This window comes from Lycorma delicatula, chromosome 12 (genome assembly GCF_047948215.1).
Source record: "Lycorma delicatula isolate Av1 chromosome 12, ASM4794821v1, whole genome shotgun sequence".
Taxonomy (NCBI): Eukaryota; Metazoa; Arthropoda; class Insecta; order Hemiptera; family Fulgoridae; genus Lycorma; species Lycorma delicatula.
In genome coordinates this window covers 16,381,581-16,401,537 of record NC_134466.1, presented here as the reverse complement: position 1 = coordinate 16,401,537, position 19,957 = coordinate 16,381,581, and the positions used below count along the sequence as shown (strand labels likewise).

At 31.0% G+C, this 19,957-nt stretch overlaps 1 protein-coding gene across 8 annotated transcripts in view; it reads right to left on the bottom strand.

Annotated features, from left to right (window-relative positions):
• The window catches only part of msn (serine/threonine-protein kinase msn), a 162,231-nt gene that overhangs the window by 32,017 nt on the left and 110,257 nt on the right, over positions 1-19,957 (bottom strand). For 6 of the 8 annotated variants that reach the window (XM_075380291.1, XM_075380290.1, XM_075380296.1 and 3 more), the window contains 4 exons: positions 18,631-18,856; positions 14,769-14,989; positions 7,756-7,923; positions 4,450-4,599 (listed from right to left, as the gene is read on the bottom strand). In XM_075380291.1, coding sequence (XP_075236406.1) covers positions 4,450-4,599; positions 7,756-7,923; positions 14,769-14,989; positions 18,631-18,856 — 765 coding nt within the window. The remainder of the gene's footprint in view (positions 1-4,449; positions 4,600-7,755; positions 7,924-14,768; positions 14,990-18,630; positions 18,857-19,957) is intronic. The other 2 variants (XM_075380294.1, XM_075380295.1) reach the window with 2 other exon arrangements.

Here is a 19,957-nt window from a genome sequence, read left to right as displayed (position 1 = left end):
ACTGTGAAATATGTGGAGTCATATGTTTTTTAAACCATCAAAACATTAAGCTGGCTGAGATTCGTAGGCAATTGGTTGCTGTGTACGGCGATAATGTAAAATGGTGTAAAAGGTTTAGAAATAACAGAATTAATGTGCATGATGAAGAACGTTTGGGGAGGCCTTTGATAATCACTGAGGACTCGTTGAAACATGATGATGAACTCGAAAAACATCGTTGCTCAATGATTTCCGACCTGGCCTTTCTTTTTTATGATGTTTCAAGAGCTGTTATTGGTTGCGTTATTCATGACCATTTAGGTTTCAGAAGGGTTTGTGCATGTTGGGTGCTGCACGTATTAATAGAACGTCACAAAAAAATCAAACTGGGATCTGCTTTGGAATTTATGCGCTACACAGAAAAAAGTGATGAGTTCCTTAATTCCATTGTTACTGGCGATGAAACATGGATTTCGTATTACATGCCGAAGAGAAAATAGAATAGCATTCAAGTGAATAGCATCATTCCCAATCCCCAACCAGACTGACAAAGGTCAAGCCACAGCCATTTAGACGCAAACTGATGGCCACAGTCTTTTGGGATTGGTTTGGCACAGTGCTATTTAATTTCATGTCACGTGTAACGACTATAAATGCAGAAGCTTACGGCAAAACTCTACGTAAGTTACGGCATGCCATTCAAAATTGATGATGTGGGTGGCTGACTGACTATGTCGTCCTGATGCATGATAATGTATGTACCTCTACATGTTGCGGGTCTGACACGTGATTTACTGAGAACATTTGGATGGGAAATTTACGATCACCCATCATATAGTCTGGACTTAGCTACTTCTAATTACCATTTGTTTGGAAATTGAACAAATTTTTGAGTGGTAAGCGATTTGCGAATGAAGATGAACTTAAAAATGCTCTTAATCAATGGCTAAATGGACCGGCAGCAGCAGAATATGACAAGGGTGTATTGAAGCTGGTGTATTATTACGATAAATGTCTAAATTCATGTGGCGATTATAAAGAGAAATAAAAAATATTTATAAAATTTTCAGAATAAATTTTTTTACAATGAAACAGTCTTACGGTCTTTACTTTAGAGAACCTCTTGTAAAATGCTTGATAGAGTAAGCAGTGGTATCCATGAAATTGAATGACATGAAGCACAAAATGTCAAGATCACATTTTCTAAACCGGTTCCCAGTTTAGAAAAATACATTACTAAATTTAAACATTTCTGGGCATAATTTTACAGCATGCTGTTTGCAGTTGTTGGGAGACTATTGATCAAGTAGTGCAATAAAACACTAAGCTTGTCATCATTATTAAATATTTATTATGGTTACATATATATCCCTTGCATTAAATATAATGTAGTCTCTTGGGGCTCCCTCAAAAAGTGAAAATGAGTTTTTCAAATTCAAGAATGAGCTGTTGTCCAGTTGTCATTTGATTTTCTTAAGTACGAAGGACGTTCAATAATTGAGACAAATTGATGTAGAGAAAAAAATGGTTCATTCAATGACAATGGCACTTTTTGAAGATAAGTGGACAACCTTGGGAACACATTTCATCAACTGTTCGATCATAATTTATCTAACATAACCTCTTTTGTTGATTTCAGAATTTCAGCTCGGTTTGAAACATCCAAAGTATGAAACCGGTGGATATTTACTTAAGAATGTTGAAACAGTATGGTGAAAAGCATTTAAACCGCAGTAATGTGTATAAGCAGGTAGAAAAGTTTAATTCGGACAGACCAAGTGTGACTGATCTCCTTTTCTCTGGTAGAACAGTTGGAAGTTTTGACCACGACGCTGGAAAATCACAAAATGATCTTATTTGCAAAGACAGGAAAGTCAATATTTCCCAAATTGCTAGTTTGTGTAATATTAGTGTTGAAACCTGCACGGTTTCAACACTAATATTACACAAACTAGCAATTTGGGAAATATTGATTGCATGCACTGCAATCATTCTAAATTATTGTATGTACTGAATTATCCCTAAATATGTTTGAGCCCATAAAGACATCTGAATTCACATTTTTTCTGAGCTAAAAGAATGGTTTGAAGCAGAAGGTAGCACTTTCTACATAAGAAACGTGGATACACAATCTCGAGCCCGAATCCAAACGGCTAAGTCTTGAGTGGAAGGATCCAGATTCACCTACCACAAAATAAATTCAAAACTCACATTTCAGCTGGTAAAGTGATGTTGATGGTCTTCTGAGACTTGCAAGGCCCAATTTTTATTGACTGTTTAGAAGAACATACTGTGAACGAGTATTATTCTGACATGTTCAAACAAAAAGCGAAACCAGTGATAAGGCGAAAATATCAGGGTGCTCTCTGAAAAGCTGTGATTCTTCTCTGGCATGAAACTGCACGTCCTCACATTGCTCAGAGAATGGGATAAGAAGTTGGATTGGGAGGTGTTGCCCCACATCCTTCTTGCAGCTCAGACCTCGTCCCATCAGATTTTCATTTTTTTGGCCCGCTCAAAGACTTTTTATGTGGCAATAAGTTTGCAATGAACCAGTCAAAAAAAGCAGTACACGAATGGTTCAAAACAGCAAGGTATAGACTTTTACACTGCAGGAATCAGAAAGCTCACAAAACGGTGGAAAAAGTGTCTAAATGTTGCTGGAGACAATGTCGAAAAGTAATGTAAGTTTCATTGTCATTGAATAAATTGTTTTTCCTCTACATCAATTTGTCTCAATTACTGAACGTTCCTCATACATATGAGTGGAGTGGCCCTATATTTAGAAAATTAAATACATTACCATCCACATGTTTATATTAATGAATTTGCACCTCTTCGCTCAAAAGAATGTTTACTTATTCCTAAAAAAAAAAAAAAATACTAATTTCACCTTTACCAAACTAGAAGATGGAACTGTTTTTGGATAATTCAACACAATACGTCGACTTTATTAGAAAAGCCTATTATGCTCTAGTATTGCCATTTATAATTAATTACCAAACCATTTGAAAAATCTTTCCACCAATTTATTTAAAATAAAAATAAAAAATTCTATTTTACAGAACAATATAACTCAGCCAATGATTTTTAAATAAAACTAATTAAAAATAAAAACACTATTTATCTGCATCCTGTTCACATGTAAAATGTGAGCTCTCAAAATAATTTTCAATCGTGCCATCTGAATTGTGACTTATTTTGTAGTAATTTTTTTATATTTAATATATTTTCCTTAAATATATTTTAATAATATTAAAATAAAAAATATAATAATAATAATATTATATTTAAATAATATTAAAATATAATATTTTAATATATTTAACATTAATTCATGTTTGTAGTAAATAATTAATAAAACAGACTTCTATAATATCTATTTTTTATCTTATATCTTATGTTGACATAATCTATATACTTTTATGTACTGATCAAAATAAAGATTATATAATTTATTAAGCAATGATAAAATCCTAATTTTTTTACCTTTCTTTCTTAAAATTTAACCTTTTTGTCATATAATTTGACTTTAGTCAAATGGTCTGTCTATCTGTTGAATATTTAATTTGACTTTAGCTTACCTCATGCTTAAAATAAAATAAAAATCATATTTTGTTGTCAGATACACAAAAAACAATTCAATTGTTCAAATTCATATGTTGCAATTGTATGGGGAATTTTACAATGCATAGTATTTTTATTCAGTTCAAACATGGAGCTGTTTTCTGGTTATAGTATTGTTTTTCCTTGACATTTTAAATAATTCTTTTTTGCAAATGTGTTTTTATCAAATTCTTAATGAGTATTAGTATTTATAGCTTTATAACAAAATTATTAAAAAATGTGTATTTTTTAAAATTTATATAAAGTTTCCTTTAATTTTAGTTTAAGGAAACACTAAAACACAGAAGTACATAAATTATGTTTTAAAATTTCAGTAAGCATATAGAAAATTTTAGACTTTAAATATTTTTACAAATTGTGTTACACATTTTTATTAGAAGTAAGTTGATGTAATCCTTGCAACAATGTAATTTTTAATAGAGGATGTTTAATCTATTTTAAAAATTATTTAAATGTTTAATATTGAAAAACAAAATTTATATTTGTTTATTAAATTTAACAATTCATTAACACATATATTTAATTTATAAATTTACATAAATTTGATCCCTGAAGGGGTAAATTACTAACTCTGCACAATAAAATTACGTTTAATTACATGATAATAAATAGCTGAAAACATTTTAAAATTCAGAATCAAATTTAATTTTTTAAAAAATAAAATGGCAATAATCAAGGTATAGAAAAAATATATTATATACTGATCAACTGATTTATTAGTGATAAATCAAAACAGAACATGTGTGCTTTAACTAAAGTTCAATAAATAAATATTTTTTGTACATAATTGTGAAGTTAATTTACGTGAATATAAATAATAAAATTAAGAATAACAATACTTACATGTTTAGGGAGGTAGATATCATAGACAGAAGCTGAATCCAGATCAACGGCGTGGAAACCATCGGCAGAACCATATATTACTTTTAACCTTGTACCTTCCTCAACAGTTAAATCAACTAATAATGGCCTATGTGCAAGTTCTCCAAACGACTAATAATTCATAAAAATAAATAAATAAATAATTAGTTCATTACCAAAATCAGATGCGATTATGTAATATACTGTACCATAAAATATTAAATCAGTTATTTTCAAAAATTAAATTTTACATGTATATATATATATATATATATATATATATATATATATATTTATATTTGTTAATATCTAGATATAAAAAACAAATCAAGAAGTTTTATTAATATGAGGGGATGGCTGAAATGGAATGTACAGTCGCCACTACTAATAAACGAAAAGAGACAGTCAAATGAAACAAATGCAGCACAAAGTACATTTTATTTGCTGTGAAGATTTAATTTATTTTTCAATCTAGTCACTATTTACAACAACACATTAACATATTTCTCCAACACTGAACAAGTTTTCTGATTCTGTTAATGAAGAATGTTGGCGGTCTTTCCTTGATGCATGACGTCCTTCTGTTGATCATTTGTAGTGAAAAGAATAATCTTAATATCTTTCTTTAATTGCAAAAAGAAGTGAAAACTGTCAAATAAACAAATTTATGAAATTTATAAATTAATAATTTAATCACAGGGCACCAAATTTGATTGAGTATGAAGGAAGTGAAATCTGTTCAAATTTCAACTTCAGAAGAGGCTTAGGTTGCATGTGATGAATGCATGGCCCCCATCACAGACAGATTTAACGGTTGTGCAATACTGTGTCCTACTCATTCTTTTGATATGTGTATCTGGGTGGTGATGTGATTTGTCATTTTGAATCAGTTCATCCACCTCGTTAAGTCATAGAAACTGATTGACCATTGCAAGGTTCATCCTCAATATTTTATTTACGAGTTTCTAACGCATAAAATTTTATCACCCATCTACTCACAGCATTTTAATCAAAATGGCTTTTTGAAAAATTATGAATGTCACTAGCGTTTGCTTTTTCTGCTGTTAAAAATCTAATTATTGCATGTTGTTTCAGATGTGTTGACATAGCAGGCTTACTCGACTCCATAACAATAGTGACTGACAAAATGAGAAGGCATGGGTCGAGTTTTGGAGTGTTAGTAGAAGGAGAATTAAACTACAAGATGGCTGCAGCTCTCCTTTGCGTGGCAATTTCTTTTCCCTTTATGTATCAGTATGCATTATATCTCAGCCCTTTGAATTTTATACTAAATGAGGCTGATTACAAACAATTCAGCAGTCACTGACAGAGGTATATAAAATTGGTACGGAAGTGAAGGTAAAAAGACAAAATGATTTAAAAATATCTTGAAATAGGAATAAACTTATTACATAAACTATGATCACATGAGTCAAGTGAAGTGTATAATATTTTTTTCTAACAAAACTTCAACAGGGTTTGCATATTTCTATAAAAATTTGTTACTGAAAGGCTTAATTATAACTAATTTGAAAAATTGAGTGTAAAAATTATTACATACTACTCTTTTACTTACGGTTTTAAATATACAACAGTAGATTTTTTACTTTCCTAGATACACAGTTATATTTACACTACACAGAATAATTTATAAGGGAAGCTAACCGAATCAAATTTTTCATGATGGAGCTTTTCTAGATGTTGATGTTGCACGACACTCTAATCAAAAAACATGAAGGACATATGCAAGTTGGCCTTTATATCCAGACTTGATGGACCGATTTGGATGAGATTTAACACATTATTTCCTATATATGGGGCGGCACTGATGCCACTTAATTTTAGTCACAATCTATGAAAAGAGTGGCGAGATTCAGCCACGATACTTAAAAATTTTAGTCAGAGTAGATAATTTTTTTATATAACTAAGAGGTACAATCAATAATTAAAGAGACAAATTGATGAAGAAAAAACTGTGTATTTTTACAAAACAAGACTCTTACTGCTTCTCAACATAATCCCCACCAGTATTAATACACTTGTCCCAACAATGAACTAGTTTTTTTATACCTAACATAAAGAAGTCTTGTCTTTTAGTTTGAGCCACTTTCCCACAAATTCTTTGATCTCCTCATTTTTGCTGAACTTTTTTCCATTTAATACCTCCTTGAGTGGACCAAACAAATGAAAATCCGAGCGAGCCAAATCTGGACTGTAGGGAGAATGTGGTAGTATCTCCCATCCCAACCCATTTTTCAAATAGTTTCATGGGTAAGCTGGGAGGTATGAGGGTGAGAATTGTCGTGTAGTAATATCACGCCTTTTCTTTGAGATCCGCAGTAACCACTGAATTTATTTTGAACAGGTGAGCTGGTGTGCTTCCATTTCATGCTTTGTCTTTTGGACTCTGGTTCAAAATGGTGAACCCAAGTTTTATCACAACTTAAAATCTTGTTTAGATAAGGATCACTTTCCCTTTCATAGCATTCTTTTAAGTCTGTACACACCTTGAGTCTTGTTTCCTTATGTTGTTGCGTTAACTCTTTTGGGACCTACCTTGCACTTGTTTTGCTGTACTTGATCTTGTTACCGATAACATTATGAGGTGTGCCAACACTTACTGCAACTGTTTCTTCTATACGTTCAACTATAATATGTTGGTCTTCACGAATAAGGTCGTCAATGTGGGTTTCAAGCGAAGGAGTTGACATACATCAACTGGCCGGCCAGGATATTGCTCGTCAGTCACTGAGGTTAAACTGTTTTTGAACTGTTCTACCCACTTATAAAAGTTTCTGCAGTTAATACAACTTTCACCATACTGTAAAATCATTCAAGAAAAGATTTTAGCCAGTTTTTTACCTTTAGAAAGCAAAAAACAGATCACTGAACGTTGTTCAACTAATGTGGAAACTTTAAGTGGACACGCCATCATTAAATGCAATATTGAGATTACAAACAAAACAATTTTTATCAGTCAGTTGTTCTTAGCTCATCACTGTGATGCCAACCTAAAGTCATGAAAGTACAAAACTCCTCCTACAAACTGTTTCATTTCTACATCAATTTATCTCTTTAATTACTGAATGTCTCCCGTATTTACTTGCACACTTAATTTTCTTGATAACCAAAATTGCAAAATTTTCCTGGCTTAGCTGGGAAAGTTATGTAACCCTTTGCTAGGTTCTTTCATTTGTAATCAGCTAAAATAGAACCTCTAAAAATCTAGATGTATATCTTAACTACTACCAAGTAGAATTATTTCTTTTATTATTTATAAATAAATACCTTAAATGCCATGAACTTGTGGTAAGGCTTAGGCGCCCAGGCGTAAATTTCAATACTATCTTTAAGTGCAATAACAAGGAATTTAATTCTTTCATATTTAACAATACGGAAATGTACAGCTCCCTGAAGGTCACCAACGTTAATCCAGCCATTTCTTCTTTCTACTTGCTGTAAATTTTAATAAAAACTTATTATTTTCATTATAAAATTGATTTCACAAAATAAAAAATATTTAATAAAGGGAAAGTTAAATTAAATATGTATAACAAAAAGTTCTTGAAAGTAAATAATAACTGCAAACATGGTTTATACAATTAGCAATCGACCGTTACAAACTTCCATCAATTTATTTTTATGTACAAAATATATTCCAAAAATTCTACTTCTTTGTATTACTTGGATATTATTTTCTATATTTTCATGCTATGCTTATTTAATAAGTTATATGTCTATTATACTGGAGAATATATTATTAATTTTTTTTGGACTAAAGTACTACAGAAATCTCTTACGGAATGATGTGGTTTGAAATAAATCATTACATTTATTTTTATAAATGCCCCTTAGATTAAATTTGTCATAATCTTTGGGGCTATACTGTAAATGTTTTTTTCTTCATTTATACTGTAACAACAGTTTTTTCTAAGTCAGCTAAGAAATTGTTTCATATAAATTATTTTTAGCTAAGACTTTAATATTAATCTTGCCATTTAATCAAGCTAGATCTTAGTTAAAAAAAAAAAAAAATTAACTAACTGTTCATAGGATATACATATACGTACTAACTAAAATGCCAATTGATTACTTCTACATTAATTTACAACAAAAATCAGTTTATCAATGAGTATTTACTTCACAAGCATTTAATCTTTCTGGTCTTTACATTAAACTATTTTTTTTGTATTCGTTGGAGTCAAATTACCTTTTGAGAATAGTTGTTTGCTTGATGTTTAAATTATAAATCTTTCAGGTGGATAACTCAGATGTATTTATAAGTAGGTAGATTTCAGAGTTCATTAACTTAAAAAGGGTGAGGATACTTCTTCCAGTTGCTAGTACAAAGATATTAATTACATTACTGATCATTTCAGTACCATAGATAACAATCCAATGAAGGAATTAACAAGTGATTACAGAGGATACTGAATTATTCTATTCTATGTATCATTTTGATGATTGATATGATGATTAAGTGATACTATTTGCTGAGCATTTAAGATGCCTGAAAATGAAAATGTGAAGTAGTTCAAGGCTTTCTTCATTTACAAGCTACTGGTTTTCAATATGATTATCTATGATAAAATTTTATGCTGATTCATCAATTCATTCTATAGGTAAACGTTCTTATGAGTGTTACTTCCAAGCTCCTGTGCGTGGAATTTAACATTATCATTTCTTTTTTTTTGCAGTTTCAACTAGATGCCTTTATAAGTATCTTCTAGAATATATTATAGAATCAAAGCTAGGCGACTTGAAAACCTCGACAGTTAGAATTTTCATTGATAAATAAATGATTTAGAGTGCGTCATACAAAATACCTTCATAACAATTATTAAAATAAAAAGAAAAACACATTTGTATGAAGTAGCTAAAATTTGATAAAACTGTTACATTAACATATTTCTGACAGTATCATAATCATAAGAATTATTTAAAAATAAACAAAAATACAACGGCTGTTTTTTTCAATCTCCAATTGTGTATCTAAGTAAACAAGAGATAGGTGAGAGCCAGGTCTACATGTTGTACGATTGAGCCACCCCCCCCACCACAACCTCTGGCATTGCCAGCTCCACTGCATCAGTCTGAGCTGAGCTACGACCAATTGAAAACGGCTGCTATGATCAATGCTCCCGCCAAGTGAGTTGTGAAGTGTGATATGTTTTCTGCAAGCAGAAGGCTGTAGCACTGCTAAAATCCATCGCAGAATGAGCCAGGTGTATGGTGAAAACTTTATCAGTGATGGTAATGTACAGGAATGGTGTAGGAAATTTAAAGAAGGGCAAACGATGTTCATGACGAAGATGGGCAAGGATGCAAGTCTGTCGCTACTGTACACCTGCTTGAGCGTATTGATGATTTTGTCCATGACAAACGGAGATTTACAATAAGTGAACCTTCTGCAGAAATCCCAGAAATTTCAAGATCTTCTCTGTACACAACTGTGACTAAAGACCTAGGGTACTAGAAACTGTGTGGACAATGGGTTCCAAAAATGTTGAGCGATGATCACAAAATGCAGCAAATGGCATCAGCCTTAGTAAGTTATGATAATGAGGGGAAAGAGTTTTTAAAGTCTATTGTTACTGGTGATGAGACTTGGATCCCGTATGACAAAACCAGAAACCAAAGAACAGTCTAAGCAGTGGATGCACACTTCTTCTCTAAACAAACTCAAAAAGTTCAGACACTGAGCAACAGGAAAACAATGGCTACAGTTTTTTGGGAACATAAAGGTGTCTTGTTCGTGGACTTTAGGAAGCAGAGGACTACAATAAAAAAGAAAGTTTACTGTGAATCTTTATGTCGCCTCCGCAGAGCGATTCAAAACAAATGAAGAAGTGTGCTCTCATCCGGCGTAGTTTTGATCCATGATAATGCACGACTGCACTATGCCAACATGTCGCAAGATCTTCTCAAACAATTCAAGTGGAAAGTTTTCGACCATCCATCGTATTAGTCCAGACCCAGCAACTAGTGATTTTCATCTCTTTCAAGAATTGAAGGCATGGTAAGGTAGACAACACTTTGCCCCCAACGAAGAACTTCAAGAGGTACCTTACCTCACTGGCGGCAAACATTTTTGAAGAGGGCATCAGAAAGCTGGTGTCACGATATGACAAATGCTTCAATCGTTTTGACAATTATGTAGTAAAATAAATTAGATACTACTCAACTTTTAGTAATAAAATTATTTGTTATGCCAATATGTATTTTTTTTTATAGTCCATCAGAGGTTGAAATAGAACAGCACCCATATGCATGTGCTTCTCTTTACTAAGATAAACTAAAATTTAGTAAAAATTATTATTTTTATATTACAGATGGCAGCAACAGTTTTCAGTAAAATATCATTTTTAAACTGAAGCTGTTTATTTATATTATCTCTGAGCAAATTTTCAATTTGTTTTTATGATTTAAAACATTTTCCACAATCCCAAATTAATTACTATTTTATAACACTTACATATAACTGGAATAAATGTAGTCACATTTCATTTTATCCTTATCAATACAAACTGACAGCATATTTTAGTTTGATACACAGAACATTTAATTATATTACTGACAAAAAAACTACAAAATAAAATAAATGAAATGAAACAACTGGCTCAAGTAGATGGTTACAATAGCAAAGAGATTAATAAAATTATGAAGTTAGGTTTACATTAAATTCATAATGTACAAATAAAATACTATCAAACACTTATTAATAAGCCTGTATAATCATGCATATTTTACAATAAGTATACAACTAATAAAATAAGAAAATTACTGAAAAATTTAAACTATTTTATTTATATATGCTCAATTAAAATTATAAATGAACAATTCAATAAAAATGGTACTTTAATTTAAGACGGCTTTATTGTTATTTACAAAGATTAAAGATAATTTTTATTAAAAAAAAAAAATATCTTAATTTATTTGATTAAAGAGAAACACTATTCTCCTTTATATTTAAAATTTTGAATTTTCTTTTTGCAACTATACCTCTGATTGTGGAATCATCAAAAATACAGTGGGATGCCAATTTTTTGGATGTTCAACTTATCAACATTAAAGCAAGTATTGATTAAAGATTTTTTTAAATGTTTTAAATGTACATTTTGATTATTGATTGTTATGTTTTTTTCTATTAAATGCATTGTATTTTTTCAATTTTTTATTATTTTTATGAAATCATATTTTTTATAACACACAGTAATTTAATTTCTCTTAAATACATCTTTAATAAGTTTTTAAATGTAATTTTTTATAAAACAAAAAATTCTCAACTTCAAGTTACTCATGTTTGAATGAGAAATATTTTCAATTAATGCATTAAAAAAAAAACTGTTTTACAACTGTAGGTGGAAGACATTTCCAAAAAAAAAAAAATAGGTTCATGAAAAAACTATTTAAAGTAACTTAAAACATGCATTCATGCATAAAAACAATATATAAATTGTATTTTTGCTGAATTCTGCCACCAATCTGGTTAAGGAACAATGTTTAATTATCTCGTAAGAAAAAGCTTATGTGAAAACAGCACAAGTTTCACTGAGCACACTAGAATTTGCAAACTATAGGTGATGATTTTGGTTTTGTTTTACATTGAGTTCTTTTCACGTAAAAGACAATGAATAATAATAGTAAAAGTAGTACTGTTGATGGTAATATAAAGACAGCAATTTTGAAGTAGTGCAGCTAGGCAGAGAATAGTATAATATGATTTTATTATAATAATAATATAAATATTTTTATTCATTTCCTTCTGAATTTCTGTCTTGAAAATTTTGTTTGAATTCAAACAAAGCAAGCCGAAAATGAAGTTTTGGAAGGAAGAGTTTGTAAATAAATTACTTAAAAATGAGCGAAAAACTTGAAAAAATAATGGACGTGTCTTGTTAGATTTGCACAGTCACTGAACTCATCTGATAACTGAAGTAAAATGGTTCGCAATCACCTTGTATCAGGTATTCCCATCTCAAAATGATGAAAGAAAATCTCCGGCCATCTCTTGGAATTTATATATAACTATGTGAAGACAAATAGTCAGTCAAATTCAGAGACCCATATACGGGTTTCCGCCCGCAAAGGGTTAAAACTATTATTATTATTATCATCATCTTTTATGACCGTATAAGATCACTTTAGTTAGTCCATTATCAAAGTCTCTTCAATGGGACTGTTTGGGCTTTGTGGTCCTTACAGTACTTTTTCATATGTTCCGATCTTTGTGCCCTTTCTAGTGTTGAAAATGTTTGTGATTTGATTTTTTTTTCTTGTGAGTGTGAAGCAAGTGTTTTTGTTCTTGATTTCCTTGTTTAATCTTATCTGTGGTGTAAGAGCAATTTCCTTGAGATCCTCTCTAATTTCTCTGATCCATCTGCATCCTGTCTTGATGTTTTTCGAGTTGAGATTGTACTGTACTAGTTGTTTTTGAAGTCTTGAATCTTGCATCCTCATGATATGTCTAAACAAGCCTAGTCTCCGTTTACGCATGGTATCAGTGATGGGCTTCAACTCTTTGTACATGATTGTTGGGCATAATCCATCACTGCCCATCTTTCTGGTACTTTTTATTGATGCAGGTTCTTCCAATTATTTTTTGGACTCTCTCTGGTCTTTGATTGTTCATTCAGGTGCAAGAGTGTTTCTGCTGCATAAATGGCTTTTCGTTTTATAACTATGTTGTAACATCTTATTTTTGTGTTTATTGATAGCCATTTTTTTTATAAGTGTATCAGGTAAACTTCTGAGCTTTAACTAGTTTTTTTCTTTTTATTTGGATTCATGTTTTTTTGATTAGGTTGTTTGTTATTATTTCTCTGAGGTATTTGAATTGGGTTACTACTTTGATTTTATTACCATTTATGGTTACTTCTTTTAATTGTGCTGGTTTTAGGGCATAATTTCTGACTTTTCAAATGATATTTTAAGGCCAATTTTATTTGCAATAATTTGAAGTTCTAATATCTGTAATTTGGTTTCATCATTGTTGTTTTCTAGTAGTGCCAAGTCATCAGCAAAACCAAGACAGTTTGTTTTGATTTTGTCAGTCTGTGTTTTTTTTTTGAGCAATTCCCTCATTACCATTTCTAGAGTGCAGTTGAATGATAGCGGTGAGAGCCCATCGTCTTGACGCAGTCCTGTTTTGATCTCAAATGGTTCCAAGAGCTTGCCTTTGAATTTTACCTTAGACTTAGTGTTTGTGAGGGTTAGTTTTATCATGTTTATTAATTTGGTGTGTAGTCCGAGTGGTCCTAGAATTTTTAGTAGGGATTCTCGGTGGATGTAGTCATAAGCTTTCTTGAAATCTACAAATATTATCACCATATCTCTGTTTCTTTTCCTGTTGTAATCCACTGTTAGCTTGAGACTCATGATCTAGTCTGGACTCCTCCAGGGTCTGAAACCTCCCCGGTATTCTCCTAGTTCTTTCTCGAGTTGTGAACTGATCCTTTTGAGGTTGTTGACAAGCTGTTGATGAAAGTCAATTTTTGATGAACTTCCTGTATGTTTCTAGATCTCTACAGAAGTCTGATCTTCTCCCACTGCTTTGTAATTCTTCATCTCATCCGGTGCTTGGGAGTTCTTTTATTGTGGGAGGGTTGATGTTTTCTGGTGGTGTTGAAGTTTAGGAGTTGTCAGTTCTTTGCAATTTAGGAGTTGAAATATTTAGCTAGGATTTCCACATTATCGTTATCATTATGGGCCAGTTTACCATTTTCATCCGTTATTAGTAAGGTTGGGGGTTTGTAATTTTGAAGCTTATCTTAGGCTTTATAATATGTTTTTATATATTCTGATTTATTCATAATTATATTCTAACATTTTGTTTAATCAATTTTCTTTCCTTTCCTTTTTTTTACTTTTTTATTGTTAACAATATGCTGTATTATTCTCTCTTGATTTTAATTATAATTTTCTGAAATTTTTTATTATATTTTTTTCAAATAAGAGATTCCAGCTCCTAACCTCACATATTTGAAACAACAACTGGCCTATCTTTTTCAATCTTGTCACCACTTCAGTTCCATTTCTCCTTCCATTCATATATCTTATTCTACTGTTTATTTAGCCCCCTACCATATTAGCAAAGGTTTTCAAAACCTACGAGTCCAATCAAATCCATATCACAAAACAAACACACTTTTATATTTACTTTATTTTTTTATCTTTTGCTACATAAAATTTTATTAACATAAAAAAGTTTGTTTTCTAAATCATTCTTCATTACATCATTAAAAGAATTTTTTTGTTGATATAATCAAAACAGGAAATCATAAAATAAATAAAATACTTACATCACTAACTCCATCTGTGCGCAATATTTTTGATTTCAGCCAAGATAAGTAATAAACACGAACTCTATTCTTTTTACCAGATACTGTGACTAATATATTTTGTCCTTCTAACACTTCCATTTGTTGAAACCTCCTACGTGATATTAATTGATATACTTTACCCTGCCCGCTGCGATCTAATAGCATTAATCCAGTTTCTGTACCGATCAACAAATTAACACCTGAAAAATAGAATAATCAATAAAAAAAAAGTGCAATATTATGAACCTTATTATTATTAATTTTGACATTTTGTATTTCATGGTGTTTGTCATAATATAAAAATGATTTTAACAAATTTTTAAATTTCTGTTCACTTTTTTGTATATGAGGGCTATTTGGAAAGTTCTGGCTTATCAAAGAAAACAAGATTTTTCAGAAATAACTTTTATTTTTCAATGTAGTAGTCACTTGTAATTCAATTCATTTAGACCAGTGGTTCTCAACCTGAGGTCTGTGAGTAAGCCTGAAAGGGTTTGGAGTGAATCGACTCTAAAAAAAAAATACTAATAAGAAAAATAATTTTAATTCCAAAATAAGATTATTTTAAACTTCAATTTATCATGTTCTCAGTTTGTAAGAATACTTTTAGTTTTTTCACAAGAATCTCTAGCTTTAGAATTTACAAAGCAATGTTTGTCACGATTACTAGTTAAGAGATGAATAACCCATTCTTTCCTACCAGCTTTCTTTTGTTAGCAAAAGTAACATCCCATCTCTAACAATTTTAACTATCTTATTATAAAGTTTGTTTGTACTTGTTGCCAGTTGCCAGTATTCAGACGTGTTCTATATGTGGTTGGTTTCAAACTTGCTTTAATTGTTCTCTCAGAAAGAAGTTCAAAACACTTTTTAAAGCTAATTTTCCATTTCACAGTATGGATTGCTAGTTGAAATCAGGATCACTAAAGTATCGGAGCAGTGAAGACAGCAATTCATGTAGGGTTTCAAATTCACAAATATGGTTAAAAGTATTTGGATCGTTACTTGATAATCGAGTTCAAAGTGTTAGATAAAGACAGGGAGGAGAAGCCACAGTGTGTTATTTGCAGTGAAGTTCTATCAAATGAGTCCATGAAACCTTAAAAACTGTGGTAGATTTACAAACTAAACATAGCAACTGAGCACATAAAACACCTGAATATTTTTGAAGTAGACTTGTATAACTAAACGAGCATAAGAAATTCTGTTCTAGCTTTCTACATAATTGTTCATGTCATAGCTAAAAGACAGCCACGTACAATAGCAATAGAACTAATTCTTCCTGCAGTGAAGAGAATAATAACTATCATACGCGATGATAAATATATAAAGAAGGTGTCTTCAATATCGTTATCAGATAACACAATAAAAAGATGAAATAGCAGAAAATGTGAACAGTACATTAGTTGAACAAGCGTGATCAACTGAATATTTTGCAGACAATGCAAATCTATTATGCTCTGCAAAGTATGAATATAATAACAATTTTATGAAGACATGTTATTTTGCAGTGCAGTGCAATTACATGCTACCAGAGTGGCTATGTATATGTTGTAAATAATTTTATCAAAGGCAATGGAATTAACAGGGATAAATGTGTCGGCGTGTGCACAAATGCTGCAAGGGCTATGGCAGGAAAGTTTAACAGTCTTGTGGTTCACATTCAAACCGTTGTGGCAACAGTGAAATTAACTCATTCATTGTGAAGCACTGGCCTCTCGTACTATGTCTAATTATATGAAATCCATTGTTGATGATGCAGTGAAAATAATAAAGTTCATTAAACCTCAGCCATTTAATTCTCGCATCTTCACCGCACTATGTCAAATGAAAACTAACATTTGCTGCTTCGTTCAAAGGTGCACCAGATTTCACGAAGTGAGGATTTTTCTTGATTTTTCTAAAGCTTGTTCATGGAACATTTCTTGGCTTGCTTTTCTTGCCTATTTATCTGATATTTTTAGCTCTTTAAATGCTGTTAAGTTCCAGTTTTCAGGGTTCCTCTTTAACTGTGTTCTTCGTTCAAGATAAGATTGAAGCAACAATAAAAATATTAAACTTACGGTTACGCCAAGTCGCAAATCAAAATTTTGATTCATTTTCCTCTCTCGCTGACTTTGCTGCAGTAAATGATGATCAACTCTTGTCCGATATCATTGAAAACATAAAAGAACATTTTGAGTATTCTGTATCAAAATTAAGGGAATATTTTCCATCCTGCAGTGGAAATAATAACAGGATGAAAAGTCCCTTCATAGTAACAGAAAAATAGCCTTCCTGTCAAATTAGAAGAGGAGCTGTTAGAATTATTGTGCGATTCCAGTTTGATAATTGTATTTCCCACTATGACCCGGTCGTAATTTTGATTGCACACACGATCGATATACCCAGATGTTTCATGACTGTTTTACAACACTTACTGCCATTTGCATCAACATAATTGTGGGAGTATACATTTTCTGCTCTAGTCTTCTTGAAAAACAGTTTTAGAAATAAACTTAACGAGGTACCAAATTTGCAACTTTGAGTATCTACAATTGAACCAGACTTTGGAAATTCTATTGTAATTTTGATTTTAATTTTTCTAATGTAATCGCTTCTTGAAATGTTTGATTCATTGCATTATTCAAGTATTTAATGAGGGTACATTAAATTAACCTATGTTAATCGGGACAAAATTTAGGCGGTCCATCAGAACAGAGTATGGGCTAAAAGAAGTCTGTGGCAATGAAAAGGATAGGAACCGCTGATCTAGACCAATGATTTCAAACTTTTTAATACTTAACTACTGCTTTGCATCATTGTCATGCAAATCAATGTTTGCTTTAATGAAATTTCTATAACCGTCTGAAAAAAGTTTGTGTAAACGCTAAATAATAAATGAGAGATAGAATATGGTAATCAATATTGCATGCATAGTAATATGTAAATTACCCACGCAGGAAATGTTGATAAAAAAACCTTATAATTATCTTTGGAAGCATTATCCCTCCCTTACAAAAAAACTAAAACTCTTTTGTAAGCAGGAGAGAGTAAATCACTTTTCTCTTAGTTAATTTTATTGTATTTTCTGATTTCTATTGCTCTGTTTCTTTATGCAAGCCATTAAAAATTATTCTACAAACTTTATGTGGCACTACGCTTTAGTTTTCAGTTTGCCTATAGTCCATATTTTATTGGTCTAAATTCTTACAATCCATGGACAATTCTTTCTAATTCCTAAAATTAATTTTTTTTGTGTAAAATCTCGTTTGTAATAAGTTAACATTGCTCTCTTTGGTTCCAATAAATTTCATTCATATGCAGAAAGTGGATTTTGAAAAAAAACAAAACTGAAAATTCAATAACGCGAGTATCACTATCACGTGGACTGCAAGCCAAAATACAGTTTGGTAATGAGCTTCTGTTATAAAAAATCAATGAAAAACCAGTCGTGACAGTATTCACTATCAGGTACCCAATTAATCCAGTGATTAATTACAGTGATTCCCAGAGGCTAAAAAAGAAAAGAAAAAAGGTACCTCCCAATAATAAAAAAACACCAGTAATATCGGTATAAACACATTTAAAAGTAACTATATCTGAAATTAGATGTGAATTAAAATCCTGTTATCGCATAACAGCCAATTCCCATTTTCATATATTTTGACGAAGATAAAGGATTTGGTCAAATTTGTACTAATGATGATTTCTCTATTGGCAATATTACTAATGATATCAGTAATATCAAAGTTATTAAACATTTTTACGACACAGTAAACCACTAAGCAAGGCAAGTATGGTGATACAAAAAATAAACAATATAATTAAATCTATAATAAATAGCATAAATTTTAATTACCCCATAATGCAGCACACAATATTTCAGAGTTGAAACGTTTCTTATATTTTCTTATCTCTGGTGTATCGGATGCTAGATCGTGCGATGTCGGCGTAACGTTAACATTTACATGGCTTTCTCTTCGAGAACCGGAACCAGCACTTCCAGCACTGAACCCAAACGTCAGGAATGAACGCTGCTTCTGCTGCAGATTATAACCACCCATTTTATTAACTGCTTGACGATACTGTAATAAGTAGCATGCTTTAATATATTATGTAAAAAGATAGTAATTGAAGAAAATAATAAAAATTAATTAAAAAGAAAAAGTTAAATAATCCATCGCAGCAGGAAGAAGGATTAAAGGGCAAATAAGGAAACCAGACTGAATTGAAGGATTAAGAAATATAATTATGTATTTAAAAAAAATCAACAGAAACATAAGAACATAGACACTATTACTTAAAATATAAAATATTTCTATTTGTTTAGTTAAAACAATGAACTGCATTCTCATCCCACATTCTTTATTTTTTATTTTTAAATATTATTTGTATTTTTATAAATTCTAATATTTATTTTCAACAACCTTCTTAACATCCCTAAGAAAAAATAATTTACGTTAAATGTTCTATACAATTTTTATTTATTTTTTTTAGATAGCTTCTTTAAATCTCAGTAAATCAATTAATTTTAACCTAATGAAAAACCACTGTAACCAAATGATCATTCATATAAACTGAGTACAGTTTATATGAGATCAACAGATTGTGAAGAACACTTACAAATTGTCATCGGTTCCAATATTTTGTTAATGAAAACAGGATTGCATTTATTTTAGTTCTTACGCTCGGTTTTATATGGACAGTTAAATCAACAGTCAAAATGGCTGAGCACCAAGCAGTGAAAATCCTCATACTTTTCACAAACACTCATTATACACAGATACAAAATTAGGGTTTGACATTCGATATCCGATCAGCTATCATTTATAATTCGTTAAAATTGTAGATGTTCAAGTTTATCATGACTTTATTGAACGGTTTATAGCATCCAGAAAAAAAAGCCAACAAGAATGTGGTTATCAGCAAGATGACACCATCTCTCATAGTTTTTATGAAAGCACAGACAGAATTGTTTGGACATCACTTATTTCTCAAAAGACTTGCAACCGCCAGATTCTTAAGAATGCTAGATTTTTACCTTTGTGGATATCTAAGAAATATAGTTTTTTGAAACAATGCTCACAAAATTGACAATATCAAATGTTACACTTGACATATTAAACGTAACAAAGCCTACAAACTAGTATCACTATGTTTTCTTTCAACACGTATTGTGAAATATT